The sequence below is a fragment of the Hippocampus zosterae genome, chromosome 2 (genome assembly GCF_025434085.1).
Source record: "Hippocampus zosterae strain Florida chromosome 2, ASM2543408v3, whole genome shotgun sequence".
In the NCBI taxonomy this organism is placed as follows: domain Eukaryota; kingdom Metazoa; phylum Chordata; class Actinopteri; order Syngnathiformes; family Syngnathidae; genus Hippocampus; species Hippocampus zosterae.
The window spans coordinates 39,529,701-39,545,111 of NC_067452.1; the positions used below are offsets into that span (position 1 = coordinate 39,529,701).

A 15,411-nucleotide genomic window follows, 5' to 3' on the forward strand; every position below is an offset into this window, starting at 1 on the left:
CCGGACCAAATCTTGCCGTGTGAACAGCCCTAATGTATTTGAGCAGTCAATTATTTTTGGGGGTTTTTTTTGGATTTATTTGTGAGGGAGGATTTTAGAAGCATTTCAAGTGCTCGTTCCATGTTTTGTTTTGTTTTTTAATTCCACAAGGATGCCCGCTACATTGCTAGTTAGATTTCTTGTCTCATGTTATGATTAGAGTTAGTGGTTAAGATAAGGGTTGGGTTAGGAGTAGTTCCTGGTGTTGTCTGTCATTGTGGCCACACAAATATGACTTGTCTCCATTTGTATTGCCCGTTGAACTTGTAATTCTGGCATCCCAGCAAGAGCCACGTCCCTTCGATCCTTACTCATCTGCAGCTGAAAACCCCCACCAACAGTCAAACTAATGGACTCAAATGTCGCAACAATATCTCGCGTTCTTTTCTCCGCAACATAGTGTTCTTTCAGTCAGTCCGACCTGATCTTTAAAAAAAAGACGATGAAGAGAGCACCAAGTCGCTGTCATTTTTGATGTTCCATTGATTGTAACGGTTAAGAAGAAGCACACACATGCACACGCACACATGCACACCCGCACACAAACACGCTTATACACCCAGAGCACAGCTGGAAGAGCTTTTGGGGATCAGGGGTTTTGTAAACATGGGCTAAGTGCTTTGTGTGCGTGTGCTTGTGTGTGTGTGTGTGTGTGTGTGTGTGTGTGTGTGTGTGTGTGTGTGTGTGTGTGTGTGTGTGTGTCTAGGCGCTCACATGTGCATGGAAGGGTCTCACGCGCTTTGGGAAATAATACCCTATCCAGTGACAGATTTTAAGGACGGGGGCGGGTTGCCGGGCAGAATAGCTTCCCTGTGATGTCATGAGAATCACGGGCTTGACATGAATGCCACTCAATAGAGCACAGGCCTCCTCCAAGGCCAAACAATTGTCCTCCGGATCACTACCAAATTCTACACCCTCATACTTGAGATTATGAATGGGAAAGTTCTTCATGTCGACACAGTCTATTGGCCATGTTGTTGATGCTGTTCTTCATGACCCCATGCTGTGATTAAGCGTGCATTGGAAGAAGGAAGCTCACCTTTGAGGTGCACCACACTCCTCTCCGCACTCCCTTGATGACTTTAAAGTCGCTATCGAGTGAAAATAAATGTCCTGTAATTGACGTCAATTTGACTGGTTAAAGCAATCCCGAATGGATCAAATGAGGCTTCGCGATCATGAAAAATGAAGCCATTGTGTCAGCTCTCCAGCAGCTGTGGGCGTGTCCGCTGAATGCGTGAAACCACACCCTGCTAAAAAATGGATGCTCCTTTGTCTAGCTTCTTTCTTATCCACACACGTCACTACAGGATTCAGCTGTGAAAATACATCATCTTCAAGTCTCCAGTGGGCTTGAAAAAAACCCCAGCGGGTCATCTTGAGGCTTTAGCGTTAGCCAGCTGCAAGCTTACAAAGCAAAAGCCTGGTAACTAAGTAACTTGTAATTGCACCAGATGAGCATTGATACAAAAAAAAAAAAAAGTTGCTCAAGTTCTGATATAATGTGCGAGGGGATGACTTGTGTTACAACTTCCAAATGCGACCCTCGGCACCGTTTTAGCCACGCCTATAAAAAAAATAAATAATCAGGAACATTGAAAAACAGTTTACTATGTCGCCAAAGTTCAGTATTATGCGCTTTTTTTCAGCAATCATTTTCAGACGTGTGCAGTATACCGTATTTAGAAACAAAAATTCCCTTGACACAGGGTCTTTTACCATCCACCCTCCTTTTTGTGTCGGTCGATATTCTCGTCACCGTCTCATGACTACGTTTGAGACGTGCCTTGATTAGAAGCACGCATGAAGCTCTGGCCTCAGGACATGGAAGCAATCTGGACTAAACGTCATTGTCTGTGTGCAAGGGATTTTCTCTCTGTACGCCATCCACTTCTGACTCACTCTACCGCGACTTGGGTCGACTCTACTATTTTTTTTTTTTGCGAAGCATTGATGTAGTTGATCAGAAAAAAAAATTATTTTCTTCTTCTTGAGCTTGTTTAGGGAAACTTAAGCTCTTGTTTTTTTCTTATTGGTTCTGAAATATTAAGCTTTTCGTGGAAGAAGAAAAAAAAAGACTGCAAGTGCGACCTCACCACTAAGTCAGCATCCAATCAGATTTTGCTTTGATTTAATCAACGTACTAGCAGCACATGACATCCATTTGCACGAGTAAATTGGACTAAGATGGGATCCAGAAAGTCCGAAAATGCTTTTCCTCAGAATTTCAGCTCAGTGATCAGCTCTCTCTGCTTTCACCTGCGTAAACAAAATAGAGTGAAGCTATCCTTGTGACTTGTAATGTTCATCTAGTGCGCCAATCGGTAGTTCAGACGTACAAAACATTTCATGTTGTAACACCTGGTCAATGTGCGGTCATGGTGGAGGAAACCTTTCACACACATCTGCTCACTTATCGTACTGTGTGTGTGTGTGTGTGTGTCATCTTGGTGTGTCTAATTTCAACCATGTGCTGATTATTGAGAATACAAAGGAAGTTACTTCCTAAAAGAAACCCATCTTGTGGGAATTGCTCTGACTGTTTACTTAGCCTTGTTGCTGTAATCATTCAAAGTACTTAACACTAAATAGTTCAAAGGTCAACTCATTGTGAATTTAGCACTTTTAGAGGATCCTCTCTTCTGCCAAATACGAGTTTTATTCATTGACGGCTCTTTTGCTCTTGTTGTGTGTGACGTTTGACCGACTTGTTTTTTTTAATGATAATGATTGCCTAAAGATGTCACAAGATGAACTTTTTTTCGGATGAAGCCCCTTAACAAATAGCATCAGCCTTGCGATAACCCTTGAAGCAACGGATATTTGAACACAAATGGTGGTGGCGACACATGCAGACAGATAATGAAACAATACTCACAAGCGTATATTTCTCAATTACTGCTGATTACTGCGGAGCTGAGACCATCTCCATGTCTTGTAAATCATTTTGACTTTATTATACTACCACAAGGTCAATTGAATTGAAGCAAATATTGAAGCAAAAAAGGTGTTCATTTACATTGTATTTAAATATATCTTACCTTGAGGTTTTTTTAAGTATAACATTATAGAGTGGTATTTGTCTTATCAGTAAGCACATAACAATTTTTTTTTCGGGGTGGGAGGGACTGGAATGGGTGGATGGCATCTTTATTAATTTCAATGGGGAATGAGGATTTGAGTCCCAAGTGTTAACAAATTAACAAGTTAACAAAAAAAATAGGCCCGGTAGTCCAGTGGTTAGCACGTCGGCTTCACAGTGCAGAGGTACCGGGTTCGATTCCAGCTCCGGCCTCCCTGTGTGGAGTTTGCATGTTCTCCCCGGGCCTGCGTGGGTTTTCTCCGGGTGCTCCGGTTTCCTCCCACATTCCAAAAATATGCATGGCAGGCTGATTGAACACTCTAAATTGTCCCTAGGTGTGAGTGTGAGCGTGGATGGTTGTTCGTCTATGTGTGCCCTGCGATTGGCTGGCAACCGATTCAGGGTGTCCCCCGCCTACTGCCCGGAGACGGCTGGGATGGGCTCCAGCACCCCCCGCGACCCTAGTGAGGATCAAGCGGTACGGAAGATGGTGAAGATGAAGTGTTAACAAATTGATCTTGTATCTCAAGGCACCACTGTATACAGACGTTCAATGTAACGTCAAACTACATTTTCTCCGGTCATACGCTTGGTGTCAATTTGAATGTAACAAATATATTTGATCTAATGTCATAAGATGAACCAAAATGTCTGTTTTTGGTTAGTTACGATATTTCCCTTGTGCCATAAGCAGTACCCTAAATCTTTTCAACATTGCAATTCCTTCTCCAAAAAAAATATGAAAGCAACACATTTAATGGCCACGGTTTTGTTGGTGATGTAAAACCAATGCGTTTCTCATGTTTTGCTTCAATGCGGTTGACAGGAGCAGAGTTGGTTAACCCCTGCTATGATGGAAGCCATGACTGCGACACGACTGCCCAGTGCACCCCTCTGGAGGACAAGGCTTTCCAGTGCCGATGTGGAACTGGTTACAGCGGGGATGGACACAACTGTCAAGGTACTTCAACTAGTCCCCTGTGGCATTCCCAATCTATTTTTCTTTATGGAAAATGGTGTCTGGCTCACTCCAACAGAGGTGGCACAAGTATTCACACTGTGTCCCTCAGTAGAAATATTTTAAAATGCAGACTCTGAAATGTACTGAAGTACAAATATTATTTACTGTCAGTTATATACAATAGATATTTTGAACTTGGGACAATGAACAAAAAGCATCTTTGCGTGCGGAATAGTTTCACTCTTTTATCACATGTATGAGACACACTATCATAACGCTGTATTGCAATAATTTAGCTCTCAACAGAAGTTGCTTTGCTTCAGCAAAATTGCCAAATTAGCTTCTAATAAATGAGAGCAATACAACCAATGCGTTTAGTTTTTTTTTATTAGATGGAGACAACAACATAAAAAAAATAAGGCAATGAATGGGAAATATCTTGCCTCTCTGAATATTTTGCATTACACTGGTCAAAACGTTTTGCTGTTCTTTTTTTTTAGAGAGAGAGAGAGAAAGAGAAGGAGAGAGAGAGAATACTCTTTTTAATAATACTCTTTTAGATAGTAATAATTAAGTAATAACTAATAATTAAGAATACTCTCTTTTTAAATGTAGGAAGAACAAGTGAAAAGTCACCCGAAAAATAAATAGTCAAGTAAAGAATGTCTCCCTGAAAAATTTACTGAGGTACACTCAAAGTGTTTGCCCTTCCTGACTTCCCGTCACAGCGAACTAAACATGCACAAAGACTTTGACAGTTCAAGGCGCTGGAGCAGCGTTTTCAACATCTGTCCATCCAATGTGTATGGAAGGAATCATCACTCCCTCTTCTCCTCCTCCTTGTCTGCCCCCCCCCCCCCCCCCCCCCCCCGGCCTCCCTTGTATTTAATGATGTAATTAACAGGGACTTCCATTGCTTTAAGCTTGTCCGTGGCCTGTCATTAGCTCAGCATTATCTCAGTGTCTCCTGCTGACAGCACTAGGAAAGCCCCGGGCTCTGCCTCGGTTCCCATGGATGGGCCCCAGTGTCTCTCTCCATGACCGCATAATCACGTCTTGTACTGTACTAAGAATGCAGCCTTGGCTCCAGGTGTTTTATCTCTCTCTCTCTTTCTCTCTCTTTGGTTAGATATCGATGAGTGTGCAGAGGGCTTGGCTACGTGTGGGGCTCATTCCCAGTGCGTCAACTTACCTGGTAGCCATCGCTGCCGCTGTCAGGCCGGCTATGAATTTGGCTTTGACGGACGTACATGTGTGGGTGAGTGCTCTTATCCACAACATGCTAGGTGGGTTGGGGTTGGAGAGAGAGAGAGAGAGAGAGAGAGAGAGAGAGAGAGAGAGAGATGTTTAACAATAATTCATTCATTCATTCATCTTCTGAGCCGCTTGATCCTCACTAGGGTCGCGGGGGATGCTCCCAGCTGTCTTCGGGCAGTAGGCGGGGGACACCCTGAATCGGTTGCCAGCCAATCGCAGGGCACACAGAGACGAACAACCATCCACGCTCACGCTCACACCTAGGGACAATTTAGAGTGTTCAATCAGCCTGCCATGCATATTTTTGGAATGTGGGAGGAAACCGGAGCACCCGGAGAAAACCCACGCATGCCCGGGGAGAACATGCAAACTCCACACAGGGAGGCCGGAGCTGGAATCGAACCCGGTACCTCTGCACTGTGAAGCCGACGTGCTAACCACTGGACTACCGGGCCGCCCGGGTTTAACAATAATACTTTACCATATTATTATTTCTATGAATCTTTGACTAGAAGGCAAAGGGTGACGAGTTTGTCACCAAAATCCTGAGGTGGGGTCCCTGTGTGTGTGTGTGTAGTTGCATGTGTGTGTGTGTGTGTCTGAGAACTTTTGATGAATTTCCCCTGCAAATTCTACAAAGACAATGTAGCTGTTGATTAAATCGACAGCATGTTCAGCCATATACATATTACAATGCATTAGCACACGTTACAGTGTTCGTCGTCTATCTATGACTGCATGTCTTCAGACATGGATGAATGCAGGTCCTCTCCATGCCACGTCGATGCGAGATGCACCAACAGCCTAGGCTCCTTCCAGTGCCAGTGTCAGAATGGCTTTTATGGAGATGGTTTCCTTTGCTCCCAACAAGGTCAGTGATCTTGCCATGAGGCGGTTTTTTTTCCAGGCATTGACAGTGTCTACATGTCGACAAATACAAACCCCAATTCCATTGACACCGAGACGTTGTGTGAAATGTAAATAAAAACAGAATATGGTGATTTGTAAATCACAGGGGCATGTTTCCAACGGTGTAAGAGCGTTCCTTTTGAAAACACAACATTTGCATTTTGGAACTGAGGGTACTAATTATAGAGAAGCAGTCATAGTAAAAGAATTGTACTGTATTTATTTTATATGACGTGGTCCAAAGTGTTTCTGAATGAATACAATTGTGCGGTTACCCTTGTAAACATATATATATATTTTACTGACAGTCCTAAAATATCGGTGACGTACTGTAATTTAGCAATGATGGAAACATGGACTGGGCCAGCCTGAAATAAAAATGGAGTGATGATGACGGAATGGCAGGCCAGTCGCTGGCGAATGAGCAATGACCAAAAATGTCGAAATTTACTGATTCTTCTACAAAATAGCGTCAAAGATGCTGGCATTTGAACTTTGTGCTGATTCCAGTCCAGATGGTCCTTTTTGTCTTTGGTCTGGTGGACATCACGTTTCTAAAAAACAATTTGAAACGTGGACTCACCGGAGATAATGAAATCCCCAAATTCCTGCCAATTGTATGTTGAGAAATGTTCCTGTTAAACTGTTGGCACAACCCGGCCACTACATATAATTTGCTAGAAAACCGATAAATTAAATATATTCATTCATTCATTCATTCATCTTCCTAACCGCTTGATCCTCACTAGGGTCGCGGGGGGTGCTGGAGCCTATCCCAGCTGTCTCCGGGCAGTAGGCGGGGGACACCCTGAATCGGTTGCCAACCAATCGCAGGGCACACAGAGACGAACAACCATTCGCACTCACACTCACACCAAGGGACAATTTAGAGTGTCCAATCAGCCTGCCATGCATGTTTTTGGAATGTGGAAGAAAACCGGAGCACCCGGAGAAAACCCACGCAGGCCCGGGGAGAACATGCAAACTCCACACAGGGAGGCCGGAGCTGGAATCGAACCCGGTACCTCTGCACTGTGATAAGGATAGTTTGACACCTTTATTGTGAGTGAAAGTGGAATTGTGCACATCAAGTTGGACACGGACTAAATCATGAAGTCAACCCTTTTCTGGTTTGAATTTAAAACAACAAAACTGTGATTCCATGATTGAGCACCTGCATACAATCCTCGCGGTCAATACTAGATGAACAGACCAACCCCGCTCCTCCGTATGGCAGTCTGATAGGCAGCTATTCCACCTGTGGTTGTGGAAATAAACGGACACTGTAAAACCGCCCAAATATACGATCTTCCAGAGCATTCAAGCTCAAGAACACGTCTTAGCTCAATGACTCAAACAACTTTGGGACTTGAACAAAGATGAGGAGCCAGGGCTTCTCACACAATTGCTCTTTTTTGGCCATATTCCCCCAAACACACTCCGGCAGCATGGAGAAAGTCTTCTGAGAACAGTGAAGCACCCACAACTGCGTGAAATGACAAGATAGTGTCATTTTCTTCATACAGTGTACAGCCATGGTAAAAAAAAAGTGCCTAATTACCATCCCCACTTGTCTACAGGACAGACAGGCCGTACGAAAAGCCAGTGTGAGGAGCACAGAGACAGACTACAAGATGGACTGGAGCAGCTGCCCGTTGGGGTTTTTGTCCCACAATGTGACTCTGATGGACGATACAGACCACTGCAGGTGGGTGATGACAGCCAGAAAGTGGATCGATGACCACTGACTCAATAAAAAAGTGGAGCTCAGGGAGGTTACTGACTCTCATTCACAGTGCCATGGCTCCACCGGTCATTGTTGGTGTGTGGATAGTAGGGGGCAAGAGAGAGCAGGAACCAGGACGACTCCTGGTATGGCGCCAACAGATTGTGACAGACATGGTGAGGACCACGTGGAAGACAGGACATCATTTCAACACCTTGAGCATTGTCTTGCTGTAAAACAGATTTTTTTTTGTTTACATGCTTTGTTTGCCTCGAAACCCTCCAGAGCAACCACAACAACCTAAAACGCAATGTGAGCATCACAGAGACAACGTACAGACCACCAGCCCAGAGGGTTATCCTATAGTGGGAGCCTTTGTGCCGCAGTGCGACGCTAACGGACGGTACACCCCTCAACAGGTAAGCATTCTTTACATTGGAGACATAATGTGTTTACCATATGATTATGCTTATCAATCTTGTTATTTTAGTGCCATGGTTCTACTGGACATTGTTGGTGTGTGGACAGCCAAGGACAGGAAAGACCTGGTACCAGAACTCCACCTGGTACAACTCCCATCGATTGTGAGAGACCCGGTACGAAACAGACTTTCAGCAGAAAGACCTTTGCTGTCACCGTCGTGGATATGTGCAGGAAGTTGTGTTGTTGTGACACTGCTTGTGCTTTCTACTCTTTAAATGTCCTCAGATGACCGTCCGAAAACCCACTGTGAGCAGCACAGAGACAGCGTCCAAGCTACCAGTCCACTCGTAGGGGCATTTGTACCTCAGTGTGATGCGAATGGACAATACACGCCATTGCAGGTCAGAAGAAGAGAATGACCCACTAACTACAGAGATACGTTTTTTTGAAGCCTTTGATTGCATCTAGCACCTAGCTATTTGATCTCCATGAATTTGAATATAACACCCATGTGTCACAGTGTCACGGCTCTACTGGGCATTGTTGGTGTGTGGACAGCCAGGGACAAGAAAGACCCAGAACCAGAACAAGTCCCGGTGTACCACCCACAGACTGTGATAAACCAGGTGAATGAAGAAAAAGTGCACGGGGAATGATGGACTGCTTCATTAAATTTACCCCTCTACGTCGTTAAACTGTTACACTCTTGGCAGTGTAACAATCACTGCAACAGATGTCTTGTTTCATTGCTACGAGGCTGCCAGGCTTTCCTTGCTTAACCCTCGTAGTGCACCGCTTGCGATAAACGTAAAATGATGTCTTTGAATCAAAGGCAAAGGCATTCAGAAAAACACGAGAGAGCTGAAACTTATGGAGGGGTTCTAAAATGGCCTAAATTTCATGACGTCACCGGCTGATAATTCTCAGGTATTGCAGCAATAATAAAAAAACGTTTTGATAACTTAATCTTCACAATTTACATATTTTGCACCATAGAGACCCATTATAATTCATATTTTTGAATGCATCGTAAACCTATTGTGTATACATGCATTTCACGCGATTTTTACGTCAATCGCTTTGTTTTCGCTTGGACAGACGTAAGCATGCCACATTGTTGGGTTGAGGTCATTCCAATTTTGCAACTTTAGGTGGCGTCAGAGGATCGCAAATGAGTTTGCCTTTTTGCAGGAGGCTTCAAACCAATGCATTTTACATGAACACGTCGGGTCGGGATTGGTAGTAGGGCTTGGTTGGGACCTCCAGACACAGTTTTTTTCCCCCTTTTGCAAAAAATAAAGAATAAAAAATCCCAAAGAACTAATAAAAACTATATATGTATGGATAGCACAAATGCCTCTGAACATTTTGAGTGTTTGAAAAAAACAAAAGAATGTTTTTAACATCATCACTACAAAAATTGTAAAATGCGTAACTTAAGGCCTTTTTAATTTGGAGCACACAAGGGTTAAACACTGGCTTTAGAACGCCGTCATTCCTCGGCAGGCGTCAACCTGTGCTTCAAAACGCCTTGAAAAAAGAGGTGATAAGAGTATAACTGCAATAAATAAATGCATGTGATTGGAAAAGGCTCAGCATCTAGTTTCTATCCAACTCTAAAGTTGAGTGTGCAACAAAATGAAGAGGTATTTCTTGACTTTTACAGGGATTTAAACAGTTCTTTCAAAAATGATCAGGAAACTCAATTTGTTTTACACGACAACATCTAAATCGGTCTTTCGCATCCAGATGAACCGGATCATACAAAAACCCACTGTGAGCGTCACAGAGATAGCGTGCAGACCACCAGTCCGGAGGGTTTTCCTCTCGTGGGGGCCTTTGTGCCTCAGTGTGATGCAAATGGACAATACACTCCACAACAGGTAAATATGTGCTGACTCAATGCATTGTATTTTATATACAGTGGTACCTATACTTACGAAATTCATTGGTTCTGGAAGAAATCTCTTAAAGTAGAACATTTTGTAAGTAGTAGTAAGTTGCAAGTAGCAGCCCAGACTGTATTTTTACCTTTTGGACTTGAGATTTCTTTTCTTTCATAAGTTGAGGCAATATTTTCCTGTTGCGCTTCATAACTTGAAAATTTCACATGTGGAGACGATTGTAAGTAGATGTACCACCGTATTTTGGTTCGACTAAGACCAAATGTGTATTTCAGTGTCACGGCTCAACTGGACATTGTTGGTGTGTGGACAACCGAGGACAAGAAAGACCTGGTACTAGAACTTCTGCTGGGTCAACACCCGTTGACTGTGACAAACCAGGTGCCAAAGCTCAATATTTCTCAGTGTTGCGAGAATGACTTCATACTGACTAATATTGCGATGAGATATCTAACTTTGCGTTATCATTTACAGAGCAACCTAAAACCCAATGTGAGCAGCACAGAGACGGCGTCCAGACTATCAGTCCAGAGGGTTATCCCGTGGCGGGAGCCTTTGTACCGCAATGTGATTCCAATGGACATTACACACCACTACAGGTAAATTAGAAGAGAGGAGACATTGCTTTTAGTATATGATGTGCTTTATTAAACGTTATTGTTCATATCAGTGCCACGGCTCTACTGGACATTGTTGGTGTGTGGACAGTCAAGGACAGGAAAGACTGGGAACCAGAACCCTACCTGGTACAACACCCACTAACTGTGACAAGCCAGGTGCAAATGCCAAATCCTTCCCAATGTTCTGTATACAGTACTATAATAGAGTACTGATGTTTTTTTTATTTTTTAATCGTATGGCTCAAACCTATATTGTTAATTAAATCAATGAAACAGAAGACCCGGAACGTCTTAAAACTCATTGTGAGCAGCACAGAGACAGCGTTCAGACCACCAGTCCAGAAGGCTTTCCCATTTTGGGAGCTTTTGTACCTCAGTGTGATGCAAATGGACAGTACACTCCACAGCAGGTAAATTCTAGATGATTTGAGCTATTATATCTTTTGCATATTATCAATATGACTCAAACATACTGTATAAGCATGCGTATTGTTTGTTTTAGTGTCATGGTTCTAGTGGACATTGTTGGTGTGTGGACAACAAAGGACAAGAAAGACCTGGTACTCGAACACCTCCTGGTGCAACACCCGTTGACTGTGCCAAACCAGGTGCTGAAACTCACTATCCTGGTGTTTACACTCTGTGATGACTCTCTTTTTGAAGTATAACTTTGCAATATCATCTCTAGAGCGTCCGAAAAGCCACTGTGAGTTGCACAGAGACAGTATACAAACCGAGGGTCCAGAGGGTTATCCACCGGTGGGAGCCTTTGTACCTCAGTGTGATGCCAACGGACATTACACTCCTCGGCAGGTACAATCTTGGACGGTTTGAGGTCTTGTGTCATCATTCTGACTAAAATGAAATTTGTGTTCTAGTGTCACGGTTCTAGTGGACATTGTTGGTGCGTGGATGGCCAAGGACAAGAAAGGTCTGGAACGAGAACGCCTGCTGGTGCGACACCCTTTGACTGTGAAAAAGCAGGTGCCAAACTTTAACTTATTTTGACTGGTTGGTCTTAAAGGGGGAAAAGAAAGTAAGTAAGCATATTCTCTAGAGCGTCCAAGAAGCCACTGCGAGTTGCACAGAGACAGGATACACACAACCAGTCCAGAGGGTCATCCACTGGCAGGAGCCTATGTACCCCAGTGTGACGCTAACGGACAGTACATTCCTCAACAGGTACTTTCTTCACAGTTTGATGCATTACGTCTTTTGTGTATCGTCTATGCAACCAGATCAGTCCCCAGACCTCAAGGTCTTTATGCGCCAAAAACATATTGGGTATTTTAGTGTCACGGTTCTACTGGCCATTGTTGGTGTGTGGACAGCCAAGGACAAGAAAGACCTGGTACTAGAACTCCTCCTGGCGCAACACCCTTTGACTGCGACAAACCAGGTGACAAAGCTCACCTTTCCTTGTCTTTACTTTCTGACGACACTCTGCTAAATTTGATTCAAGTATAACTTCACCATATAATCTCTAGAGCGTCCAAGAAGCCACTGTGAGTTGCACAGAGACAGTATTCAGACAACCAGTCCAGCGGGTCATCAACTAGCGGGAGCTTATGTGCCCCAGTGTGACGCTAACGGACAGTACATTCCCCAACAGGTATTTTCCCTTCAGTTTGATGCATTATGTCTTTTCTGTATCATTCTTTGCGACTAAATCATATTGTGTATTTTAGTGTCATGGATCAACTGGGCATTGTTGGTGTGTAGACAGCCATGGACAAGAAAGACCTGGTACTAGAACTCATGCCGGTGCAACACCCTTTGACTGTGACAAACCAGGTGCTAAAGTTTAACACTCCCTTGTCTTTAAACTTTGATGACTCGCTTCTGTATTTTTTTTTAATTCAAGTATAACTTTACAATGTAATTATTAGAACGTCCTAAAAGCCACTGTGAGCACCTCAGGGACAGTATTCAGACAACTAGTCCAGAGGGTCATCAACTAGCGGGAGCCTATGTACCCCAGTGTGATGCTAACGGACACTACACTCCTCAACAGGTACTTTCTCGACAATTTGATGCATTACGTCTTTTGTGTATCGTCTATGCAACCAGATAGGTCCCCAGACCTCAAGGTCTTTATGCGCCAAAAACATATTGGGTATTTTAGTGTCACGGTTCTACTGGCCATTGTTGGTGTGTGGACAGCCAAGGACAAGAAAGACCTGGTACTAGAACTCCTCCTGGCGCAACACCCTTTGACTGCGACAAACCAGGTGACAAAGCTCACCTTTCCTTGTCTTTACTTTCTGACGACACTCTGCTAAATTTGATTCAAGTATAACTTCACCATATAATCTCTAGAGCGTCCAAGAAGCCACTGTGAGTTGCACAGAGACAGTATTCAGACAACCAGTCCAGCGGGTCATCAACTAGCGGGAGCTTATGTGCCCCAGTGTGACGCTAACGGACAGTACATTCCCCAACAGGTATTTTCCCTTCAGTTTGATGCATTATGTCTTTTCTGTATCATTCTTTGCGACTAAATCATATTGTGTATTTTAGTGTCATGGATCAACTGGGCATTGTTGGTGTGTAGACAGCCATGGACAAGAAAGACCTGGTACTAGAACTCATGCCGGTGCAACACCCTTTGACTGTGACAAACCAGGTGCTAAAGTTTAACACTCCCTTGTCTTTAAACTTTGATGACTCGCTTCTGTATTTTTTTTTAATTCAAGTATAACTTTACAATGTAATTATTAGAACGTCCTAAAAGCCACTGTGAGCACCTCAGGGACAGTATTCAGACAACTAGTCCAGAGGGTCATCAACTAGCGGGAGCCTATGTACCCCAGTGTGATGCTAACGGACACTACACTCCTCAACAGGTACTTTCTCGACAATTTGATGCATTACGTCTTTTGTGTATCGTCTATGCAACCAGATAGGTCCCCAGACCTCAAGGTCTTTATGCGCCAAAAACATATTGGGTATTTTAGTGTCACGGTTCTACTGGCCATTGTTGGTGTGTGGACAGCCAAGGACAAGAAAGACCTGGTACTAGAACTCCTCCTGGCGCAACACCCTTTGACTGCGACAAACCAGGTGACAAAGCTCACCTTTCCTTGTCTTTACTTTCTGACGACACTCTGCTAAATTTGATTCAAGTATAACTTCACCATATAATCTCTAGAGCGTCCAAGAAGCCACTGTGAGTTGCACAGAGACAGTATTCAGACAACCAGTCCAGCGGGTCATCAACTAGCGGGAGCTTATGTGCCCCAGTGTGACGCTAACGGACAGTACATTCCCCAACAGGTATTTTCCCTTCAGTTTGATGCATTATGTCTTTTCTGTATCATTCTTTGCGACTAAATCATATTGTGTATTTTAGTGTCATGGATCAACTGGGCATTGTTGGTGTGTAGACAGCCATGGACAAGAAAGACCTGGTACTAGAACTCATGCCGGTGCAACACCCTTTGACTGTGACAAACCAGGTGCTAAAGTTTAACACTCCCTTGTCTTTAAACTTTGATGACTCGCTTCTGTATTTTTTTTTAATTCAAGTATAACTTTACAATGTAATTATTAGAACGTCCTAAAAGCCACTGTGAGCACCTCAGGGACAGTATTCAGACAACTAGTCCAGAGGGTCATCAACTAGCGGGAGCCTATGTACCCCAGTGTGATGCTAACGGACACTACACTCCTCAACAGGTACTTTCTCGACAATTTGATGCATTATGTCTTTTACATATCATTGTATGTGACTAAAACATGTTGTGTACTTTAGTGTCACAGCTCAACTGGGCATTGTTGGTGTGTGGACACCCGAGGACAAGAAAGACCCGGGACTAGAACTCCTCCTGGTGCAACACCCATAAACTGTGACAAACCAGGTGCCAACGTCTTAACATTCCCGAGCCAGTACACTCTGATGACTTTCTCATATTTTTTATTCAAGTATACATTTATAATGTCATTTTTAGACTGTACTAAAAGCCACTGTGAGCGCCACAGGGACAGAGTTCAGACCACCAGTCCAGATGGTCATCCACTCGTAGGAGTCTATGTACCTCACTGTGATGCTAACGGACAGTACACTCCTCAGCAGGTGCTTTCTCGACAGTTTGACACATTTTGTATATCTTTCCGTGTGACTAGAACATATTGTGTGTATTAGTGTCATGGTTCTAGTGGCCATTGTTGGTGTGTGGACAGCCAAGGACAAGAAAGACCTGGTACTAGAACTCCACCTGGCGCAACACCCTTTGACTGCGACCAACAAGGTGCCAACGCTCACCTTTCCTTGTATTTACATTGTGATGACTCTCTTCTACTTTTAATTGAAGTATAACTCTACAATGTGACTTTTAGAACGTCCTAAAAGCCACTGTGAGCACCAGAGGGACAATATTCTGACAACCAGTCCAGAGGGTCAACCACTAGCAGGAGCCTATGTACCCCAGTGTGATGCTAATGGAAATTACACTCCTCAACAGGTACTTTTTTCGACTGTTTGACGT

The 15,411-nt window shown here is 43.7% G+C and overlaps 1 protein-coding gene and 1 long non-coding RNA gene across 53 annotated transcripts in view; one reads left to right on the top strand and one right to left on the bottom strand.

Annotated features, from left to right (window-relative positions):
- The window catches only part of LOC127596615 (uncharacterized), a 106,209-nt gene that overhangs the window by 77,825 nt on the left and 12,973 nt on the right, over positions 1–15,411 (bottom strand). The window lies entirely within an intron of this gene.
- nid2a (nidogen 2a (osteonidogen)) overlaps positions 1–15,411 on the top strand; it is a 47,844-nt gene that overhangs the window by 18,539 nt on the left and 13,894 nt on the right. For 5 of the 50 annotated variants that reach the window (XM_052059083.1, XM_052059076.1, XM_052059081.1 and 2 more), the window contains 34 exons: positions 3,951–4,085; positions 5,215–5,343; positions 6,091–6,213; positions 7,832–7,959; positions 8,048–8,153; positions 8,263–8,396; positions 8,468–8,573; positions 8,686–8,801; positions 8,921–9,026; positions 10,150–10,283; positions 10,580–10,685; positions 10,779–10,903; positions 10,975–11,080; positions 11,201–11,334; positions 11,427–11,532; positions 11,613–11,737; positions 11,803–11,908; positions 11,982–12,106; positions 12,218–12,323; positions 12,412–12,536; positions 12,613–12,718; positions 12,814–12,938; positions 13,050–13,155; positions 13,244–13,368; positions 13,445–13,550; positions 13,646–13,770; positions 13,882–13,987; positions 14,076–14,200; positions 14,277–14,382; positions 14,478–14,602; positions 14,679–14,808; positions 14,875–14,999; positions 15,069–15,174; positions 15,263–15,387. In XM_052059083.1, the coding sequence (XP_051915043.1) occupies positions 3,951–4,085; positions 5,215–5,343; positions 6,091–6,213; positions 7,832–7,959; positions 8,048–8,153; positions 8,263–8,396; positions 8,468–8,573; positions 8,686–8,801; positions 8,921–9,026; positions 10,150–10,283; positions 10,580–10,685; positions 10,779–10,903; positions 10,975–11,080; positions 11,201–11,334; positions 11,427–11,532; positions 11,613–11,737; positions 11,803–11,908; positions 11,982–12,106; positions 12,218–12,323; positions 12,412–12,536; positions 12,613–12,718; positions 12,814–12,938; positions 13,050–13,155; positions 13,244–13,368; positions 13,445–13,550; positions 13,646–13,770; positions 13,882–13,987; positions 14,076–14,200; positions 14,277–14,382; positions 14,478–14,602; positions 14,679–14,808; positions 14,875–14,999; positions 15,069–15,174; positions 15,263–15,387 (4,022 nt within the window). The remainder of the gene's footprint in view (positions 1–3,950; positions 4,086–5,214; positions 5,344–6,090; positions 6,214–7,831; positions 7,960–8,047; positions 8,154–8,262; positions 8,397–8,467; positions 8,574–8,685; positions 8,802–8,920; positions 9,027–10,149; positions 10,284–10,579; positions 10,686–10,778; positions 10,904–10,974; positions 11,081–11,200; positions 11,335–11,426; positions 11,533–11,612; positions 11,738–11,802; positions 11,909–11,981; positions 12,107–12,217; positions 12,324–12,411; positions 12,537–12,612; positions 12,719–12,813; positions 12,939–13,049; positions 13,156–13,243; positions 13,369–13,444; positions 13,551–13,645; positions 13,771–13,881; positions 13,988–14,075; positions 14,201–14,276; positions 14,383–14,477; positions 14,603–14,678; positions 14,809–14,874; positions 15,000–15,068; positions 15,175–15,262; positions 15,388–15,411) is intronic. The other 45 variants (XM_052059102.1, XM_052059107.1, XM_052059106.1 and 42 more) reach the window with 35 other exon arrangements.